Genomic DNA, 17,628 nt, shown 5'->3' on the forward strand with positions numbered 1-17,628 from the left:
ACGTATCAGGAGAGAAGGTGAACTGCTCCGTCTCCATGGTGATGATGATGATGGTGATGATGTTCATGATGTTCTGCAGCTTTTTGTATTGAAGTTCATCTCCTCTTCTTCCTCTCTCTCCTCCACCTCTCCTCCTCTCTCTTCCTCCTCCTCCTCTTCCTCTCGCTTCGTTCTCCTCCTCTTCCTCCTCATCTCTCCTCCTCTTCCTCTTCTTCTCTCCTCCTCTCTCATCTCTCCTCTTCCTCTCCCCTCCTCTTCCTCCTTTCTCTCCTCCTCCTCCTCTCTCATCTCTCCCCCTTTTCCTCCACCTCCCTCCTCCTCTCTCCTCCTACTCTCTCCTTCATCCTCTCGCCTCCTCCTCCCCCTCTTCCTCTCTCTCTCCCCCTCTTCCTCCCCCTCTTCCTCTCTCTCCTCCTCCTCTTCCTCCTCCTCTCTTCTCCTCCTCCTCCCCCCCCCCCCCCTCCCTCCCTCCTCCTGCAGCTCTGATTGGTCCATCGAGCCGCTGCTCCACCGGTGGGGTTTGTCCTGTGTTCTCCTCCAGCTCGGGGACTTTGGTGCCGATCGGTCGGAGCTGGCGGCTTCGTCGTTGCCGGGCAACCACAGCGTCCAGATGATGGTCATCACCCTGACGACGGAGGACGGGGGAGACTCGTCCTCGTCCTCCTGAGCGTCGAGGATCTGTGACTGGACGCACCGATCGGACCAAACACCCGATCAATATCGTGTATACCCACTCCCTCCATGACATTTCATGTGAATTTGCATGGCTGTAGGAAGAAGAAGTGTGTAGGCATTGTAGCCAAAAACCTTTTTTTTTTTTTTTTTTAAAGGAGTATTATCGCAAATCCAAATCCTTTATTCGGCCACTAGATGGAGCCAGGCGGAGTTTATCAGATATAAACAAGTGGGCAGCTGTCAGAGAGAGAGAGCAGCCTCGTTTAGTCCCCCCCCCCTCCTCCTCCTCCTCCTCCTCCTCCTCCCTCACCAGGCTGAATGAACGTGCAATCGCGGGAAAAAGAAAACTCGCTAGTGGAAGCGGCAGCTCTACGTCGCGCACAACCACAACAACAACAACTGCAACTTCCTCCTCCTTAATAACGCTGAGAGGACAGCTGAAGAAAGACACGGGACGTGGAGAGAAAGTGTTCTACCAGCGATTCAGTGACTGTAGCAGCCTGACACTGCTACATTACTATTTACTGTTGCATTTTTCCGGTTCGGAGGTCGGATTTGCGAGTTCCGAGTGCAATTGAACGCAGCAAGCGCCGGGCCGGCTTGGATCTTAACAAAGACAAATGCTTGCCCCACGGACACTATACTGTTGGCAATTTTTTTTGTAAATTTAGTTATGGCTCCCCCCGACCCATTTTTTGCATATTTCAGCTTATTTTATGCTATTACTGCTGTATTTGCGATAATGCTCCTTTACATAGTGTTTTGCACCAAAATTAGGACAACAATGAAGTTTGAATTAGGTAACTTGTATAAGATTGAAGAGGTTCTGAGGTAAAATGTGAGTCATTTCATTGATATTCATTTCAAAACACCATCCTGGTATAGTCAAACAATGGCTGACAGGGGTCGGGGTGGTTGTGACACCTTTTCCCTTTGTTGTTGAATGAAATGTGAAATGCTTCTGACCTCTTGCTGAAGGTTTCCATTCATACATGTACAACATTCATCAGTTTTATCAGAATATGCTCTACTAATGTTGGGATCCACACCACCGACATTGTTCTTCATTTATCCATCAGTGATGAGTTATTTTTGTTCATATTGAACCACGGGAAGATGCCTTAGTGTTGGAACATGCACAATAAACTTACATAGATGCATGTTTTGTGGTGTGGTCTCAGTTTTTACTTTTCAGTCGCACCATACAATCCATCCCACATCAATTAATGAATTCTCTGAAATAGTTTAATAGAAGTTTAAGGCATTGCTATTTGTAGTGGACAAATGAGGTGACTTTGTGTCATCATTTGAGACACAAGTTTAAGGAGCTGAGACAAAAAAGTGTTATAATCATCCCCGGTCTCCCCTAAGCTTTGAAACGCTTCAGTGTGCATCATTAGTCAACACAGTAACACCTGTCAACCCAATTCCCAACTGTCTATTGATAAATGCTACAGATTCCCACCAGCACAGCCAAATGAATGTCACTACAGTGACAAAAAAACAAAAACGTCAGCAGGTTTTCATCTGCAACTGTTGCTTCCTGCTCCACCACTCCTCCTCTGATGTGGCTGCAGGGCACTTCCTCTCCAAATTTACATTAACACTAACTATGACAATCATTTATTTCCTTTTTTGAGGGCGACTGGGTAAACATTTTTCAAAAAGAACCTTAAATATCCCTCAGTATAAACTACATGAGGCTCAGTCTGTTGTTTAAGTTCTTTTTATATCTTCTTTCTTGTCCTGAGTGGAATGAGATCTCGTTGCACTTCTGTGTGTCCTCTGCTATGTTTGGTTTATCAGCAGTTTGTACAGTAACCCGTTTCTTTCATTCATAAATAATCAAGTGCAAAAATAGAAAGAGATGAAAGAAAAATGCAACCTCCATAAATGATGTTTGAAACATAATTACTGTATTGTAAGTAATTACAAATTAAATGAGAATTACATACCACATATATCACAAAAAAGAAGGAAAAAAATTCAAATTAATGACTTAATGATACCTTATTGCTATTTCCTTCTAACTGTTACTTCACTAATTCTACTAATAGTTTTAAAGTAAATATCTTATAAAATGCCACATTGTAAAACACAAAAGCAAAGTAAGATCACAGTTATACATCTCTCAAGGCGGTTTCCGCTGCTTCCAACCACAAAACAACATGTGTTTCAACTTCCTGTCCACATGACATCTGACTCACATGATTGTCTTTAGCACCATCAGCTTGACAGTCTGCGTCTGGCAGAGACACTGTTGTAGGTCGGGATGTCAGTTCTCTGTCGAGTTGTCGATCCACTGATTTGTTCTCGTCTGCGAACTAAATGAGACAGTTCAATGTCAAAAAACAGAAAAATGTCAAACTGTACTTCCTACAATATTTTGCATATTCTCTGCAAGAAACACTTGCACTACAGAGCAAAGTAAACTAAGAGTCCTTAAAGGTACATTGTGTAAGAATTCCTCCATCTAGCGTTGTGGTTGTATATCACAAGCAACTCAGTCGTATTTTTCATGCTGCATTCAGGTGAAATTCGGCAGACGGACGACAGCCGCTGCACGTAACGGCATAAACAAGGCAAGCCTCTATGTAAACAAGTGGTCCGTCAGCACGAGGCAAAACAATACACGTGACAATATGTTGTCATGGCGATGTGGTATTGTTTTACCGTCTTTCTCTGGACTTCTGTGACTAAAATGACATCTGGTTTGTTAGCGACGGCCGTCTGCCCGACTGCAGGTGAATGCAGCATCAGTGTAACGCTCCATTCCTCCTCACTGCGTTACCGCGGTGACTTTTCACAGACGCCACCTCGAGTTTCCGTGGTTACCTACCGTCACGCTGCCACTGAAGGTAAAAACATGGCGACACCACATGGCAGCAGCACCGAGCTTACCCGCTCCATGGAGATATGAATGATATGAACGGCTCATTCAGAGCTGAAAGGAACACTTCACTTTGTTGATGGGGGGGATTACTGATTAATGAAAAACAGACTGAAGAACCAAATAATCGATTTTCATGAAGAGATGACAGGAGATGTTACACAATGTCCCTTTAAAACATCATCAATACAAACAACAAATAAATGACATGAATTAATGAAGTGTAACCAAAATGTTAACTGACCTTGTATTTCCCAGCAGCAAAACACCAGGCCAACTATCACTGCAACGGCTCCAAAAAAACACCATAGAATTACTCCAGCATTAGATGAATTTCCTGGAATAGAAAGAGTCAGTGACTTGAACTCTCCTATGATGATGTTTTCTATTTTGATTGTTGCAGGTCACACAGAGATCACAGATAACAACAGTTAATGCTGTCTCACCTATCCTGAGGACAGTGTTGGTTATCAGCGTCTCGTCAGCATTTCTCAGTTCACAGGTGTAGGTTCCGTTATGACGTGAAGATAAGCCCTGTAGCATGAGGCTGCCTGACTCTGACACACCCTTCACGTACGGCTTCCACTCCTCTGAGACTGTGTAGACTAGGACGTCTGGTCTGGTCTGAGTCAGGATGATCTGACTGTAGTTGAATCTCCAGGTGAGACTGAAGCCTGTGAGGGAGGTGTTGGAGGTGGAGCAGGGGATTGTTGCTTCAGGGTAGGACGCATTGATAGAAGCTGAAATGATACAACACAGAAACACACAAAAAAGATCACACCTGGGTCACACCTGACACTTCCACTTCCAATGTCCATGTGAAACTGCAGTCTGTGTGCCACAGTATATGAGCCACTGACAGAAGCTAAAATCATGTAACACAAAAAAAGGGGAGGACAAAGTCCACGGGTCCATATCTTCAGGCAAAGTACAAATCCGGTCATCTAACGACTCCACTACAAGTGAAACTGATCAGTCGCTTTTATACCTAAAATACTGGAGAACTTGAAATAGTGTACACTATTTGTCTTAAAAGTCAGTTTCTCGAGAAAAGTAAAGAACAGATGCTTTGAAAATTGTAACTGTAGTGAAGTGAATAAAGTAAGAAGTGAATAAATTGAATGAAGTGAATAAATTCCCCATAGAGTTTACTCATTAACTCAACTTATTAAAGGTGTACAGAAATGGCCGTTTGTCCTGTTTGTCGCGCCGAGTTGTCACGAGCTGCAACACGAGTTTACCCGAGTAAGGAAAACTAATTTGATTGGTCGTTATCGAGCAGGCGGGATATTCAAAGCTTGGGGCGAGACCGAGCTCTGTGTGTGTTTGTGTGTCTCAGATGTTTGATTGATGGATGACGGATCCAATATCAGTGGCTGATGAATCGTGTAAAGGCTGACGTATAATCCGTGCGCCTGCGTTATCCAATGCGGAAAACAAAAACACACTTTCATCCCGGATTTACTCAAAAATAGAATTTTGCACAAAGTTTGGGCTACATCGTCTGAAAGATGAGTTATTACACTAATGTTAAGACTCAAATTCAATTTTCTTTTCTGTACAGCTTTAATACTCATGATGCGTAATGGTTGGGTGGCTGGTCTGACGGAGTCAGTCTGACCCAGAACATGAATTCAATGGTTATGTGCTTTTACCTGATTTTAAAGCAGTACTTAAAGTGAAATTCCGGCGTAAGTGTAAACCATGGTCAAACACACCGTAACACCGAGTTAGACCCCCCCTCGAGAGATCAATTTGCCCGACCGCTACATTCACGAGATCCACCAACTTCAGCAAATACCGCAATATCGCCACACACGGCGCTCTCCGGATCCACTGTCTGACCGCAACCAAAACGCCACCATTTGCCCAAAATAATGCTCAGAACTGCACCAAATGTCATCAATAGTACACACAGGGTCCCAGCACGTAGTACGAGTTGTCAAACATCTGCTAGCTTTGCCTGTTTTCTTTAGCAAGGAGATGCAACTCAACTCACCTACTTCTCCTCCGGGAGCCGCTCGTTGGTGAGGAAGCCCTGACGAGTCGATCACCGAGTGCACCGGAGTTCCGCAGCTCAATCAACAATTACCTCATGGAAATACAATCAGAGTTTTTTTTTTTTATATCTTGCATATCACTTTATAACTATTATTATCGAGTGCTGGCCACAATATAGGCGCAAATGAGCATTTTTAAGAGCTGCGGAACTCCGGTGCACTCGGTGATCGACTCGTCAGGGCTTCCTCACCAACGAGCGGCTCCAGGAGGAGAAGTAGGTGAGTTGAGTTGCATCTCCTTGCTAAAGAAAACAGGCAAAGCCAGCAGATGTTTGACAACTCGTACTACGTGCTGGGACCCTGTGTGTACTATTGATGACATTTGGCACATTTGACATGAGCATTATTTTGGGCAAATGGTAAAGTAAAAATAATTAATTATTTATTTAATCAGACTCCATTTAAAAATAACTTTACTAATAGTTAGTTAATAGTTAACCAGTAATTAGAAATATTGTCATTTTAAGAATTCAACTTTGCTGTAAGGAGATGTGACATCGGTCTTATAGTTCAGGGATGGCAGATATGTGAATAGCGCCCAGTGAAACTTACCAAAAACTAAGATCTTTGGGGATACAGTATTTAACTAGTCCCTATCTTAGCTCAGGGATGGCAGATATAGACTTAAACTATTCAGTGACCTTCTTAACACAGAATAACAGTCCTGACACCTGGGTAATATATAGAACAATATATAGCTAGAATATATAGAACATGATTCTCAATCTTTTCTCTTCCACTCAGAGGTTAAGGGTGTGAGCGTCACCCAGTGAGACTTACCATATAACTAAAGACTTCATAGGTATCTGATCTGATAATAGATCCTTCACTACTAGAATAAGAATCTCAACAGGACAACATTAGACATTGAGTGGTTAACATTCCTGTTTATTGTGATGCACAAAGTGAACAAACTATAGTTAATACTGTAGTAACAAGAAACAGATGTTGCAACACACCCAACTTTAGGTGAGGTTCTTGATCTTTCCTTTAAATATCCAACCAGAACACTCCTAAATCACTTATCAAATGAGACTTTGCATAGAGACACCATTCACATCTGGAGACCTTTGATCACCCGGGGGTCTTTTCACATGACAATGAACTCCTTAATCCTTTGTACTTTTCGCACTGAGACCACCATACAGTACGCTGTAAGGGGGAGTCAGGTAGACAGGGATAGTTCAACATTTTGGCAAATTGGCCCATTGCCATAATCCCTATAGTCATAGCAGTAGGTTCGTTACCTTTAATTGTCGGTGCAAGCTATTTTTAGAACGGCGGAGCAGAGCCGTGAGCTGCTCAGAGCTACGCTACGGAGGCTCATTATGGGATTTCTTGGTTTCCCTCCTCATCAAACTCATCAAATACACAATCCAACAACTCCACAACGCTCTGGTGGACAAGTTGTGAGCTGCACATTCACCACGCTATGAGATAATAACACAACCAGAAAGAGTTGTTTTAGAGGGAAATTCATGCTAAACCACTGATGCACGTTGCCTTCAGGGACAGTTTTTCATTAAGCAGTCTCTGTATTTGCCTCATAGCGTGGTGGGAAAAAAAAAACCCAGAGCTCAGTTCTGGACCACATATCAGGAGAGAAGGTGAACCTGATCCATCTCCTCTTCCTCTCTCTTCTCTCTCCTCCTCCTCTTCCTCCTGCCTGTGTTCTCCTGCCACCACCAGGGGGCAGCGTCTGATCAAACTCCTGCACTGAGCTGCAGAGGATGGAGAACAAACAGGAAGCTCAAAAAAACAACAACAACATCACAGTTTACTGTAAAACAAAAAGGTTTTAAAGATTTTCGTTTCATTCTTTATATTTCACCCATTCATGCATTTATTATGTTCATGTAAATGTTTGTGTGTGTTTATTCTGTTCAGTCTCTCTCTCTAATCAATATAAACATGTTCGACTGCTGAAGATCTAAAAAATAAAAAGTTATAGTTTCTGAAGAATAAAGTTTTTGTCTCTATCTTCAGGTCAGATCAGATTTGACATTATTTTACAGGTGAGTTTCGTATCACGTAACACTCAGGTGTTTTATATCCCAACATTCATTAGACCGCAGCTTCCTGTACAGACACAAACAGTGACAATAATAAAACAAGCCTCATAAAGGTTTATACAAGCAGTGACATATCTGATCACAGTGATCAACGACAACAACCTCAGGGATTAATAATTGATCCCTGTCAGTCAAACAAAACAGAATGAGACTGTTGAGACTCACGTTATCTCCGTGACAACAAACGCACCGCGACGACAAGTCCTATAAAAACCAACGGCTTTTTAACCATTAACCAATAATAATAAACATTTTGTTGTGTAGAACAAAGACGGGCCTTGAACGCACCACAAGTCATAAATTGATAAAGTTAAACTGAACTTTCAACAACCAGCTGACTCATCATGAAGCTCTTCACAATATCAAACTCAACCACTCAACCATGTAATAATACGGTCATTTATGAGTTAATAAAAAATAATAACATGATGTAAAAGAAGAGAAGAGAAAAAGTTTCTAAAGTAAAAACAGTTTGAACTCTTCTTCATCGCTGAAGGAAACAGACAGACCCAGATCATTGTTCATGGTGGTTTTAAGATGAATGAATGCCACAATTAATTAATTATAAAGATCCCTATATACCATCACTTTACCAAAAAACAATTAAAATAAATGTAAACATATAGACGACAATTAATGACTTTAGGCGGGTGCATATATGAAAAAAAAACACCTAACCCTAAAAAAATTCTAACAAAAGGTTTCTCAGCTGTTTTTTATATGATGTCCTTACACTTACAGACACCAAACCTTCCAGTTTGATCCCTTTCTATATTCTGAAGGTTTTTACAGAGGGGATTGTTGATATATCATTCACAGCCTCATTTATACAACATTTTACTCCTAAAAACATGGCGATATTTGAATTTTTAGGGCTGGTGACAGTATTTTCTCATTTATTTGAGTGATAAAAAGAGATATCCAAAATCCCCTCTGTAAAAACTTCTGATTCTAGTATGTCAACAAAATAAAACAAGAACTTTGAAAGTGGCTTTATCCATTGCTCAGTTTTCGGTTCTGGAAATGTATGCAAATTAGCGCATATTTAATGAGATATTGCCTCATTTACATATTTAAACATACAATTTGACATAACTTGTAATACAAAAAATATTTGTCTTAATATAAATGATAAACTTGGGAAGTTTCATGGTGATATCTGTTAGTTAAAAAATGTACCCTATTCACCTGTGGTGTCTTCCCGGGCTTCCTATCCATCTTGGATGCCATCTTGAAAATAACACCTTTCTAGTGGTCAAACTTTGGTAAACTTTTAGTATGTTATTAAGGACATCTAATATTATAAAAAACTGCTGAGAAACCTTTTGTTAGAATTTCATATTTGCACCTGACTACTTGAATATTTCAAACATTTCCGAAGGGGATTAATAATTGGTCCTATATTAATATACTTTTTATTATTTTTTGTATATAATTAGTAATGTAATTATATTATGACTAAATTTGATTTTACACATTCCTAGTGTTACAATTACGAAAACTTTATTGTTCACAGAGTGGAAATTCATCTTTGGTTCCACCACAATAAAACATTAAAGAACAGAGAAATATAAAGTATAGCAAAAAAAAAAAAAAAACGACTGCATTTGAAGTACAGTATACAGTCTTCACACATTTGAAAACATACCAATTTCATAAAAGTACACCACGCAATTATTCAAAGAACCTGCAAAGAAACCCTCAGCAAAAGTAAGAAGCAGGACCAAAGGTAAACAGCTACTGCAATCTAGTTTTATTATTTTGTTATTTTATTATTTAGCATTGATCATTGACAGCGTCTGGGACAAAGGACTTTTTATAGAGATGTTTCTTTGCTATCAGTCGTCTATAACGCTTCCCTGAAGGTAAAAGATCAAATTCACTATACACTTCACTACTGCTTCTGTGGCTTCCCTAGGATCTTGGAGGCCATGTTCACTGTCTTCTGCAGTTTGTTTCTCCATTTGATGTTCAGATTTCCATACAACACAATCATATTAAATGATAAAATACTTTCCACCAGGCTCCTATGCACTGTTTCTAAAATAGTTTGAGTTGCGTAGCAAGTGGAGGGGTTGTGAACATTTTTTAAAAATGTAATCCGTATTGATTTGAAAAGTAAGACTGCTGTCAATTGTCAACCATCTCGACCATTTGTTCTGGCTTCATTATATTTTTGTTATTTTGTAGGACTAACTCCTTGGTCTTTAGAACATTTATTTCTAAGGAGCTGGTTGAACACCAATTTTGAAAGCTCAGATTACACAGTGTTAATTAATGCATCATAATTGTGATGATCTTAATACCGCAATTATTTCTCTGACAATAATCACGCTAGAAAAATCTATAATCGTGACATCGCTAGTGTTGACAGATCTATTACCAATAAAAATCAAGCAGGATGGAACCAGGAAGCATCCAAACCCTTGAATCACCAGAGTCCATGTTGGACCAGATGATCAGCGACCACTCCTCGTCCTCCTAACATTTCCGTTTGTCCTTCATGTGCTCGTACGCCAGGATCCCTGCGGCTCCCAGTACAGCTCCCAGGGCAGCTCCTCCTACGATCCCCGCCGTCAACCCCACCGCGCTCCAAACTCCCGCTTGTGAAACTCCTGCGCCACAGCCGGCTCCGACCACGGCCGAGCCGCTCACCGCCAGATAAATCCTCTTCCTCAGGTCGACTTCCTTCGACGTCAGGAACCCTCGGCCTCTTTTTTTGTTTTCCTGAACCATCTCGTTGACCTTTTCCAGGAGCTCGTCCACCCGAGACGAGTCCTGCTGGAGTTCTCGGTCCAGAACACAGTATCCGCCCTGACACTGAGACACAAAGTCCTTCAGAACCGTCTGTTCGTCGATTAACTCGTCATCGATGCGTTTTCCCTCTGCGTGGGTGAACACGACCAGAGTGTACTTCAAGATCTCCTGATGGAAGAAGCTTTTAAAAAGCGTCATGGCGGCGGCTTCACTGTCTGTGATGGCTCTGACCCTCTGCAGGTACAGGAAGGCATGAGGACCGGGAGAAGCCAGTTTGAAACCCCGCTTGATCTCCTCCATCACGCTCTCATCGCTCTGCCCCGGTCGGCCCAGGCCTGGGGTGTCGACAACAACCACCTTCTGTCCGTTGATGCAGTTCTGCTTCTTCTCACACTTGTCGGATTGAGATTGAGACACCGGGACCAGAGCCTCCGTCTCTCCTCTCGCCCTCAGGATGTTGTTCATGGCGGTCGTCTTTCCAGCTCCGACTCTCCCGACGAGAACGATCCTCAGCTCTGCTGCAAAATACAACAAACGACACAGAGATCAACATTCAGAGCAACACAACAACTCTTCATCTTGGCTCCTGACAGTGGGTAGAGTATATGCAGTGTTGGACATGTTACTTTGAAAAGTAAAGTTACTATAACTGAGTTAGTAATTGAGTTACTACATGATAAAAGTAATTAATTACAAGAAAAGTAATTATTGCGTTACGCTTTTTATAAAATGCTCAAATATGTCAAATTACTCAGACTTCCCTCCCTAACCTCCCGTTTATCTGGAACTAACCAACTCACTCAGTATTTGTGCGGAGGGATACTGACTGAGTTGGTTAGTTCCGGATAAGTGGAAATTTTTCCGACCAGCTGATGAACTAAAAAAAAAAGGTATATATAACGTCCTACACTTAAAAGGGTGTATTATTTTCTGATGGGATTTCCAACTAACACCGCATTTTATTGTCAGTAACGGCACCGGCGTAGTAACAAGAGAAACAGTAACTTTTCTGATTACTCATTACTGAAAAAAGTAGCGCCGTTAGTAACGCCGTTAGTCCCATCACTGGATATATGAGGCAGCAGGTGAACAAGTTGTCCTCGGAGTGGATGTTAGAAGCAGGAAAAATGGTTCAAGCTTCAGGATTTGAGCTTTGACTTTGACAACAAGCTCCAAACAGTGACGTGTGTAGACGACTGGGTCAGAACATCGAAACAGCTGCAGCTCTTGTTGGGTGTTCCCGGTCTGCGGTGGTCAGGATCGGGCGTTTCCAGTCCCAACAGACCAGCAACTGTTGCTCAAACTGCTGAAGAAGTTCATGCTGGTTCTGATAGAAAGGCGTCAGAACACAAATGGAGCATCACAAGCAAACGGGACCAACACAGCAACATCAGTGGGTTCTGTTCACGTTGTGCGTCAGGACTGAGGAGTCCAGTATCGGGTCCTGGTTCTCACTTTAACACAGATCGTCCACTTTTATACTGTTGCTTCCTGTAAAATCCCCAAACTCCAGACAGGAGGAGAATCTCTCCAGGTAAAATCAACTAAATGATGGCTCCTCCGCCTGTTACATCGTGGCTTTAGATTTCAGATTTATTTATTTTTTGTAGAAATGGGAACAGTACATATTGATGGACATTGACATGTAAATATGTGGGATTGTAGCCAAGTGGCTAATTTCCATCCCCAGTCCCATTGGCAAGTACAAGAGGCAGGACTAGGACAACAAAACACCTTACACAAAACATACGTATATGAAAGACGTACATAAACCACCAGTTAACTGATCATAGACAGTTAAAAGAGTGGGTAAGGGAACCAAAAGGTTACTGAGAAGTTATAAAGTGCTATAGTGCTAGTTAAAGTGCTATGTGCTAAAGTACTGTTTGCTAAAGTGACGAGTGCATAAGTGCAAGATTGAATTGAATTGCACAATGCCCCAATAAAGTGCAGGATTGACTTAAATTGCACTATCCCATAGCACAGGATTGCACATGCAGATCTGTTGGCATCCTTACATCCTCGGGGGAGGAACGACTTTGCCCCTGTCGGTAGATTGATTGTGGGGTTCCTCAGGGCTCATCTCTCGGTCCTCTTCTATTTCAAATTGACCAGTAAAATCAAACATCGCAATTATGCAGATGACGCCTGACTTTACATTAAATGACATCAGTCCTTCATAGGCTTTCTACTCCAATCATGTTAGCGCTCATGTATCTCCCACTGAGGATCTGAGACATGGACCAGTTCTTACATAAAAGCTGCTGGAGTCCCAACACACACTGAGACAGTCCTCAGACCATCAGGTCAACCAGGTTCAGACTCAGATCACCTCCACCTGACCTGCTCAAGTGTCTGAAACTTTTAGACTTTTCTTCTCTTTAACTTGAAACTTCTTGTCTCACATTTTTCCACCTTGCAGACTTATTCTGAATGTCCTTCCTCTATAGCAGGCAGCACATTAACTGAAGTCAAACTAGGTGGTCATCAGCTCTCTGCTCCTGTCCAGTAATGACAAACATGAATAAAAAAGATAAAATGACTAAAGAAGTGTGATAGTCATTAGGATCAGTACAGACTGTCAAATCACAATAATGTTAAATATGATGGTTTGAGATCCTCTGGAGGTTTAATAATTATTTCTGAACCTGAGAGCTGGAAATAGAGTAAACAGTTGAACTGATGTCCTGTACTCACAAGGTTTACTGGTCATCTCTGCTGCTCTGTGGTCTGTCCTGTCCTTGTCTATGTCTTCTCCTCACTATTTCACTGTCCAGCTCCTCATTCTGTTGAGCTGCTGCTGGTTCCCTCCCCTGAAACACACATCACCTGTTCCCAGTCACAATCTGACCAGTCACAGATCAGAAACAAAAAAAAAAACAAAAAAAAAAGGAGCTGCAAACCAACAAATCAGGGGGCTGAGCTAAGAGTGGCAGCATGTCCTCTCCTCAGGTGCTGAGGACAATGAGCATGGAGATGGAGGCACCACCATCCCACAGAGCAGCATGTGTTCTGTTTCAGCAGCTTCTGTGAGTGAATTATTAGTTATTTATCCCACTGTACAAACATCATTATTACACACAAAGGCAGCAGCGCCGGTTTGGGACACCGACACCGGTGGGAAACAAGAAGCAGAGTGATGTCCGGACGGGAACTGAGCTCACGTCTCCAAAAATCAACTCTTTGTTAATAAAGAAGCTGCTGCTGATTAAGGACCCTGAGAGGAGTGGTTGTTCATTGAGCTACCGTCAGATAATTATAATAACGGACACAATAAACATGTGGACTGAGGGACTGGGAGTCTCACTGTACAGTCAACAACATGATAGATAGATGCTGCACAATAAACAAACAGCAGCAGGTGAACTAAGTCTGGAGATCTGGGACAAATGCCAGATACACACACTAATAATAATTATAATATTCATAACAACAAGAACAACACTGTTTAGCTTCAACTTCTCCAGGAGAAACAATCTAACATCATTTAACAGCTGAGAGGATGATCACTTAAGGACCTGATAGGATAGGGATTTATTTATTATAGCTCATAGTCCGTGGGCAGGTACTATGAGCAGATAGATAACAATATTAAAATCATTGAAATATAACAGGATAAAAATGAAATGATGGACATAGTATTTAAAACTAGACAAATACAGGACCCTGGCCCCTCCCACAGATCCTCCACTGACCTCTCACCCCCACATCAACTGCACAACCCCCAGATTGCCAGATAATCTGTGTAACATGTAGCTAACAACCAGAATACCACTTGTTCACTCCGTATGAGGGAGCTGTAGAATGTAATGAATGTCATTGTGTGTCATAAATGGTGTCCGTGTTGGAATAACGAGTGTCACACAAAGATTCAACAGACTAGAGTTTAATCATGTGATGCAGTTCACATAGCAGAGACAGGCAGGGGCTGAAGGGCAGCCATTCACATCGACATTAACAACAACAACAACACATGCTGATCACGAGTCACACACACACACCAACAGGTAACACACACATAGACTCACCATATCTGTTGATTACATCGATAATTATGAAAAGATACAAGTGGTAATCAACGACCTGTGAAAAAAACAAATTGATTTCTCATCATAAACATCCACAAAATAGTCAACTAATGAAGTGTCTGTGCATAGTGTGTGTGTGTCTTGAGACAGCTGGTCAGTGGGCGGAGTCACACACTGCAAAGATGCGGCTCTAGTGGGATCTTTCTGACCTCCGACTTGAGAAAGTGCAATCAAACGCCACCTCAAGTCGGCGCTCCAACTTGGAGATGTCAGAGAAAAAAATCTCTGCCGACTTCGCCCAGAATCAGTTGTCTGACGTCACACAACAATCTGCACCGTGCAAAACCACACTGTCAACGGTAAAACACCAATTAGAATGCTTTTAAAGGCCAAAAAACATCAAAATGTTATTTTTTAAAATTGTTCTTGTGTCCTTTGTAATGTTTTTATGCCTTAGCTACGTGAAGCACTTTGAATGCAAAGTCCGCCATGTTTTGGGTTATTCTGACCTCGTGCGTCTCGAACGCTTTGAGGTTGGAACTCTGAGTTTTCAACTGGGAAAGATCCGAGTTCCGACTTGTTTCGAGCGCAGGATGAGCAGCAGCTTTAGAAACCTGGGGGCGGAGTCACAGAGTCCATCTTTACAGTCGCTGTTCATCAAAATAGTCCGTTATTGTGACCATGACAACGAAAGTCCAGAGAGCGGAGACAGACGAGCTGTGTGGTTGGTCAGTTGGGAGGATGGAGCCTCTACTGTTTAGCGCTAGCTGGCATCAACCCATAAGTGGCCTCCTCCAAAAACTCCAGAAGCTTCTTCACCGGTGGACAGAGGTTCACCACTTCACCCCGGCACCACTCCACCAGCTGCCATGGGAACTCGGTCCTGCTGACTGACAGATGGGAATCGAACTTCTTCATGTCCTCAAACAGCTTGTTCATATCGAACCAGTCGTTGGTGTAGTGTTTTCCTTGGTTGTGACTGACCAGCCTGTGGATCTTCTCCAGCAGCTCGCTCACCTGCTGATCCTCAGCCTTGTGGTCGAAGGCTTGGTGTTCCACCTGTGGCTTCGTCAATGTGATGAAGTCACTGATGCTTTTACTGCCTTCAGCTTTCAAAAATGTCTCAATGTCCTGGTTTCTGTGGCAGTGGGTGCACAGGACGATGGCGTGGCTCTCTGCTCCTTTGAAGACGCTCTTGAAGGTGTTCAGGGCTTCTTCATCATCTGTGGTGAAGCTGCTCGGGTCGACCACCAACAGGAAGACGTCAGGACCAGGTTCGACCAACGTGACACACTTAACGACCTCCTCGATCAGCTGCTTCCTGTCTATGCTGCTGTGACACAGACCTGGAGTATCGACGACAGCCAGGGTTTTTCCGGCCAGAGGTCCAGGACCATGACTCAGCGTTGTCGTCAGCCTCTTACATTCCTGTGTCGTAGACCTGAAACCTGATCCGACAGGAAATCCTGAACCAGCGTTTGCTCCGAGGATCCTGTTTCCGGCTGAGCTCTTCCCAGCTCCAGTTCTTCCAACCAGGACGATCCTCACGTCCGCGGGTTTGGACTCTGTTGGAAGATTTTACACAGACAGAGTTTGTTTTCATCAGAGCAACACACCAGCGCTCACACGCCCACCGAATCATGAGGAGCACCTATACACATCCTGTCACATATAAATAAAATCTGCAATTTATCTGCATCCCACCCATGTAAAAACATTATATATGTCACTGGACTGGTGTTTGTACATGTCAGGTCTATGAACTCATACAAACAGACTCTTGATACAAAGATTATAACTTTTACACAACACCAATAACATATGTGACAATATAAACGAACACAGACATACAAACATGTATATGACATTCATGCAAATTGATTTTTAACAGGTCCCATGCATGTACAAATTTAATGGGTACTGATTAAACTTGTAAATGAATGCTTCACTGCATCCGACTCTTTCCTTCTATTTTTACTCTTTTAAACAGTGACAGCAGAACCATTTGAGAGGATTTTCCATCTTTGCTGAGCAGTAGATTTCTTCTAAATTAAATAAAAGCCTGTCCCATATAGACACCTGTTTCTGGTAGAAGCAGCCGGTGAAGCAAATAAAAGCCTGCGCTTCTACTGGAGAATTTATGGTATCTACATTACATTTGTGAATGGACAGGAAGCTCAGCTGTGGCTGTGATGGTGCTAATGGAAATGTAAAGACTATAAATAAGAACTCACTGTCGCCCCCTGTGGTCTGTCTGAGAGTTTCAACAGTGTTTAATAAAGGCAGCAGTAAAAATCCAACTGTACTGAAGTACTGTTGTGTGTTCATATGCTGACGATGCTCTTGTCTATATGTCTTACAGCTGGATCCATGGTTACACAGAGTCATTCATATCAGCTGACTGTTCTCTGATTATAGGATTTCTCGTTTCCAGTTTGAAGCTGAATACACTCAAGACACATGAGTATAAGAATAAAACATCTGGGATGTGAAATATGAATGTTCCTGAAGTGAGAATAAAGACAGAAAGATGACTAATTGGAATGATTCAGTTTTCTCTGCAGAAGCATGGATCAGATGAAACGTTATTTATGCTTCATCTCACACATACTGCATAAAATGGCACTTGAACACTTATTTGATATGATAAACTGAGTTTAAAGGGACACACACACACACACACTGCAGAGGTGCTGTGGAGTCCTTTTACAGACCACTAACTGATCCTTTTCTCAGTGGGATTTTTAAATTCTGTGTAAAATTACGTGTAAAAAAAAATCAAACAGGTAAATGTTGTAAAACTATTAAACATAGTTTATCTGTTAAATTATATGGGCTGATAAGTTCTAATGACTGACCATGGAAATATCATGAACTGCACTAAACACTGCAAATGTTCACTTCAGTTAGCCAGATGTTCTAGTACATTTAAACAAAATACATATTTACGTCTTGTGTAATTTGTAACACTCAATAAATATTGATCCAGATCAAAAAAAGTTATTGAAAACTTAAAGTCAACAACACAAACAAACACATCCTTAATTCCCCAACATGCTTAAAGAATATAATAAATATAACACAATGCAACTGTGTCTATACTATAAACATAAATAAAACAAGATATGAATTCTATGAGGGAAAGA

The 17,628-nt window shown here is 42.0% G+C and overlaps 2 protein-coding genes across 2 annotated transcripts in view; one reads left to right on the top strand and one right to left on the bottom strand.

Moving 5' to 3' along the window:
- The window catches only part of mettl23 (methyltransferase 23, arginine), a 5,888-nt gene extending 5,221 nt beyond the window's left edge, over nt 1-667 (top strand). The window contains exons 4-5 of the mRNA XM_085785513.1: nt 1-17; nt 481-667. The exon at nt 1-17 is cut by the window's left edge and continues 68 nt beyond it. Coding sequence (XP_085641639.1) covers nt 1-17; nt 481-667 — 204 coding nt within the window. The remainder of the gene's footprint in view (nt 18-480) is intronic.
- Nucleotides 668-15,232: 14,565 nt separating this feature from the next.
- Nucleotides 15,233-17,628, bottom strand: part of LOC146982365 (NACHT, LRR and PYD domains-containing protein 3-like) — a 66,094-nt gene continuing 63,698 nt past the window's right edge. Inside the window, exon 9 of the mRNA XM_085785515.1 lies at nt 15,233-16,047. Within this exon, the coding sequence (XP_085641641.1) occupies nt 15,233-16,047 (815 nt within the window). The remainder of the gene's footprint in view (nt 16,048-17,628) is intronic.

The sequence above is a fragment of the Trachurus japonicus genome, chromosome 8 (assembly GCF_045865225.1).
Source record: "Trachurus japonicus isolate A0001 chromosome 8, Traja_1.0".
NCBI classification, from domain to species: domain Eukaryota; kingdom Metazoa; phylum Chordata; class Actinopteri; order Carangiformes; family Carangidae; genus Trachurus; species Trachurus japonicus.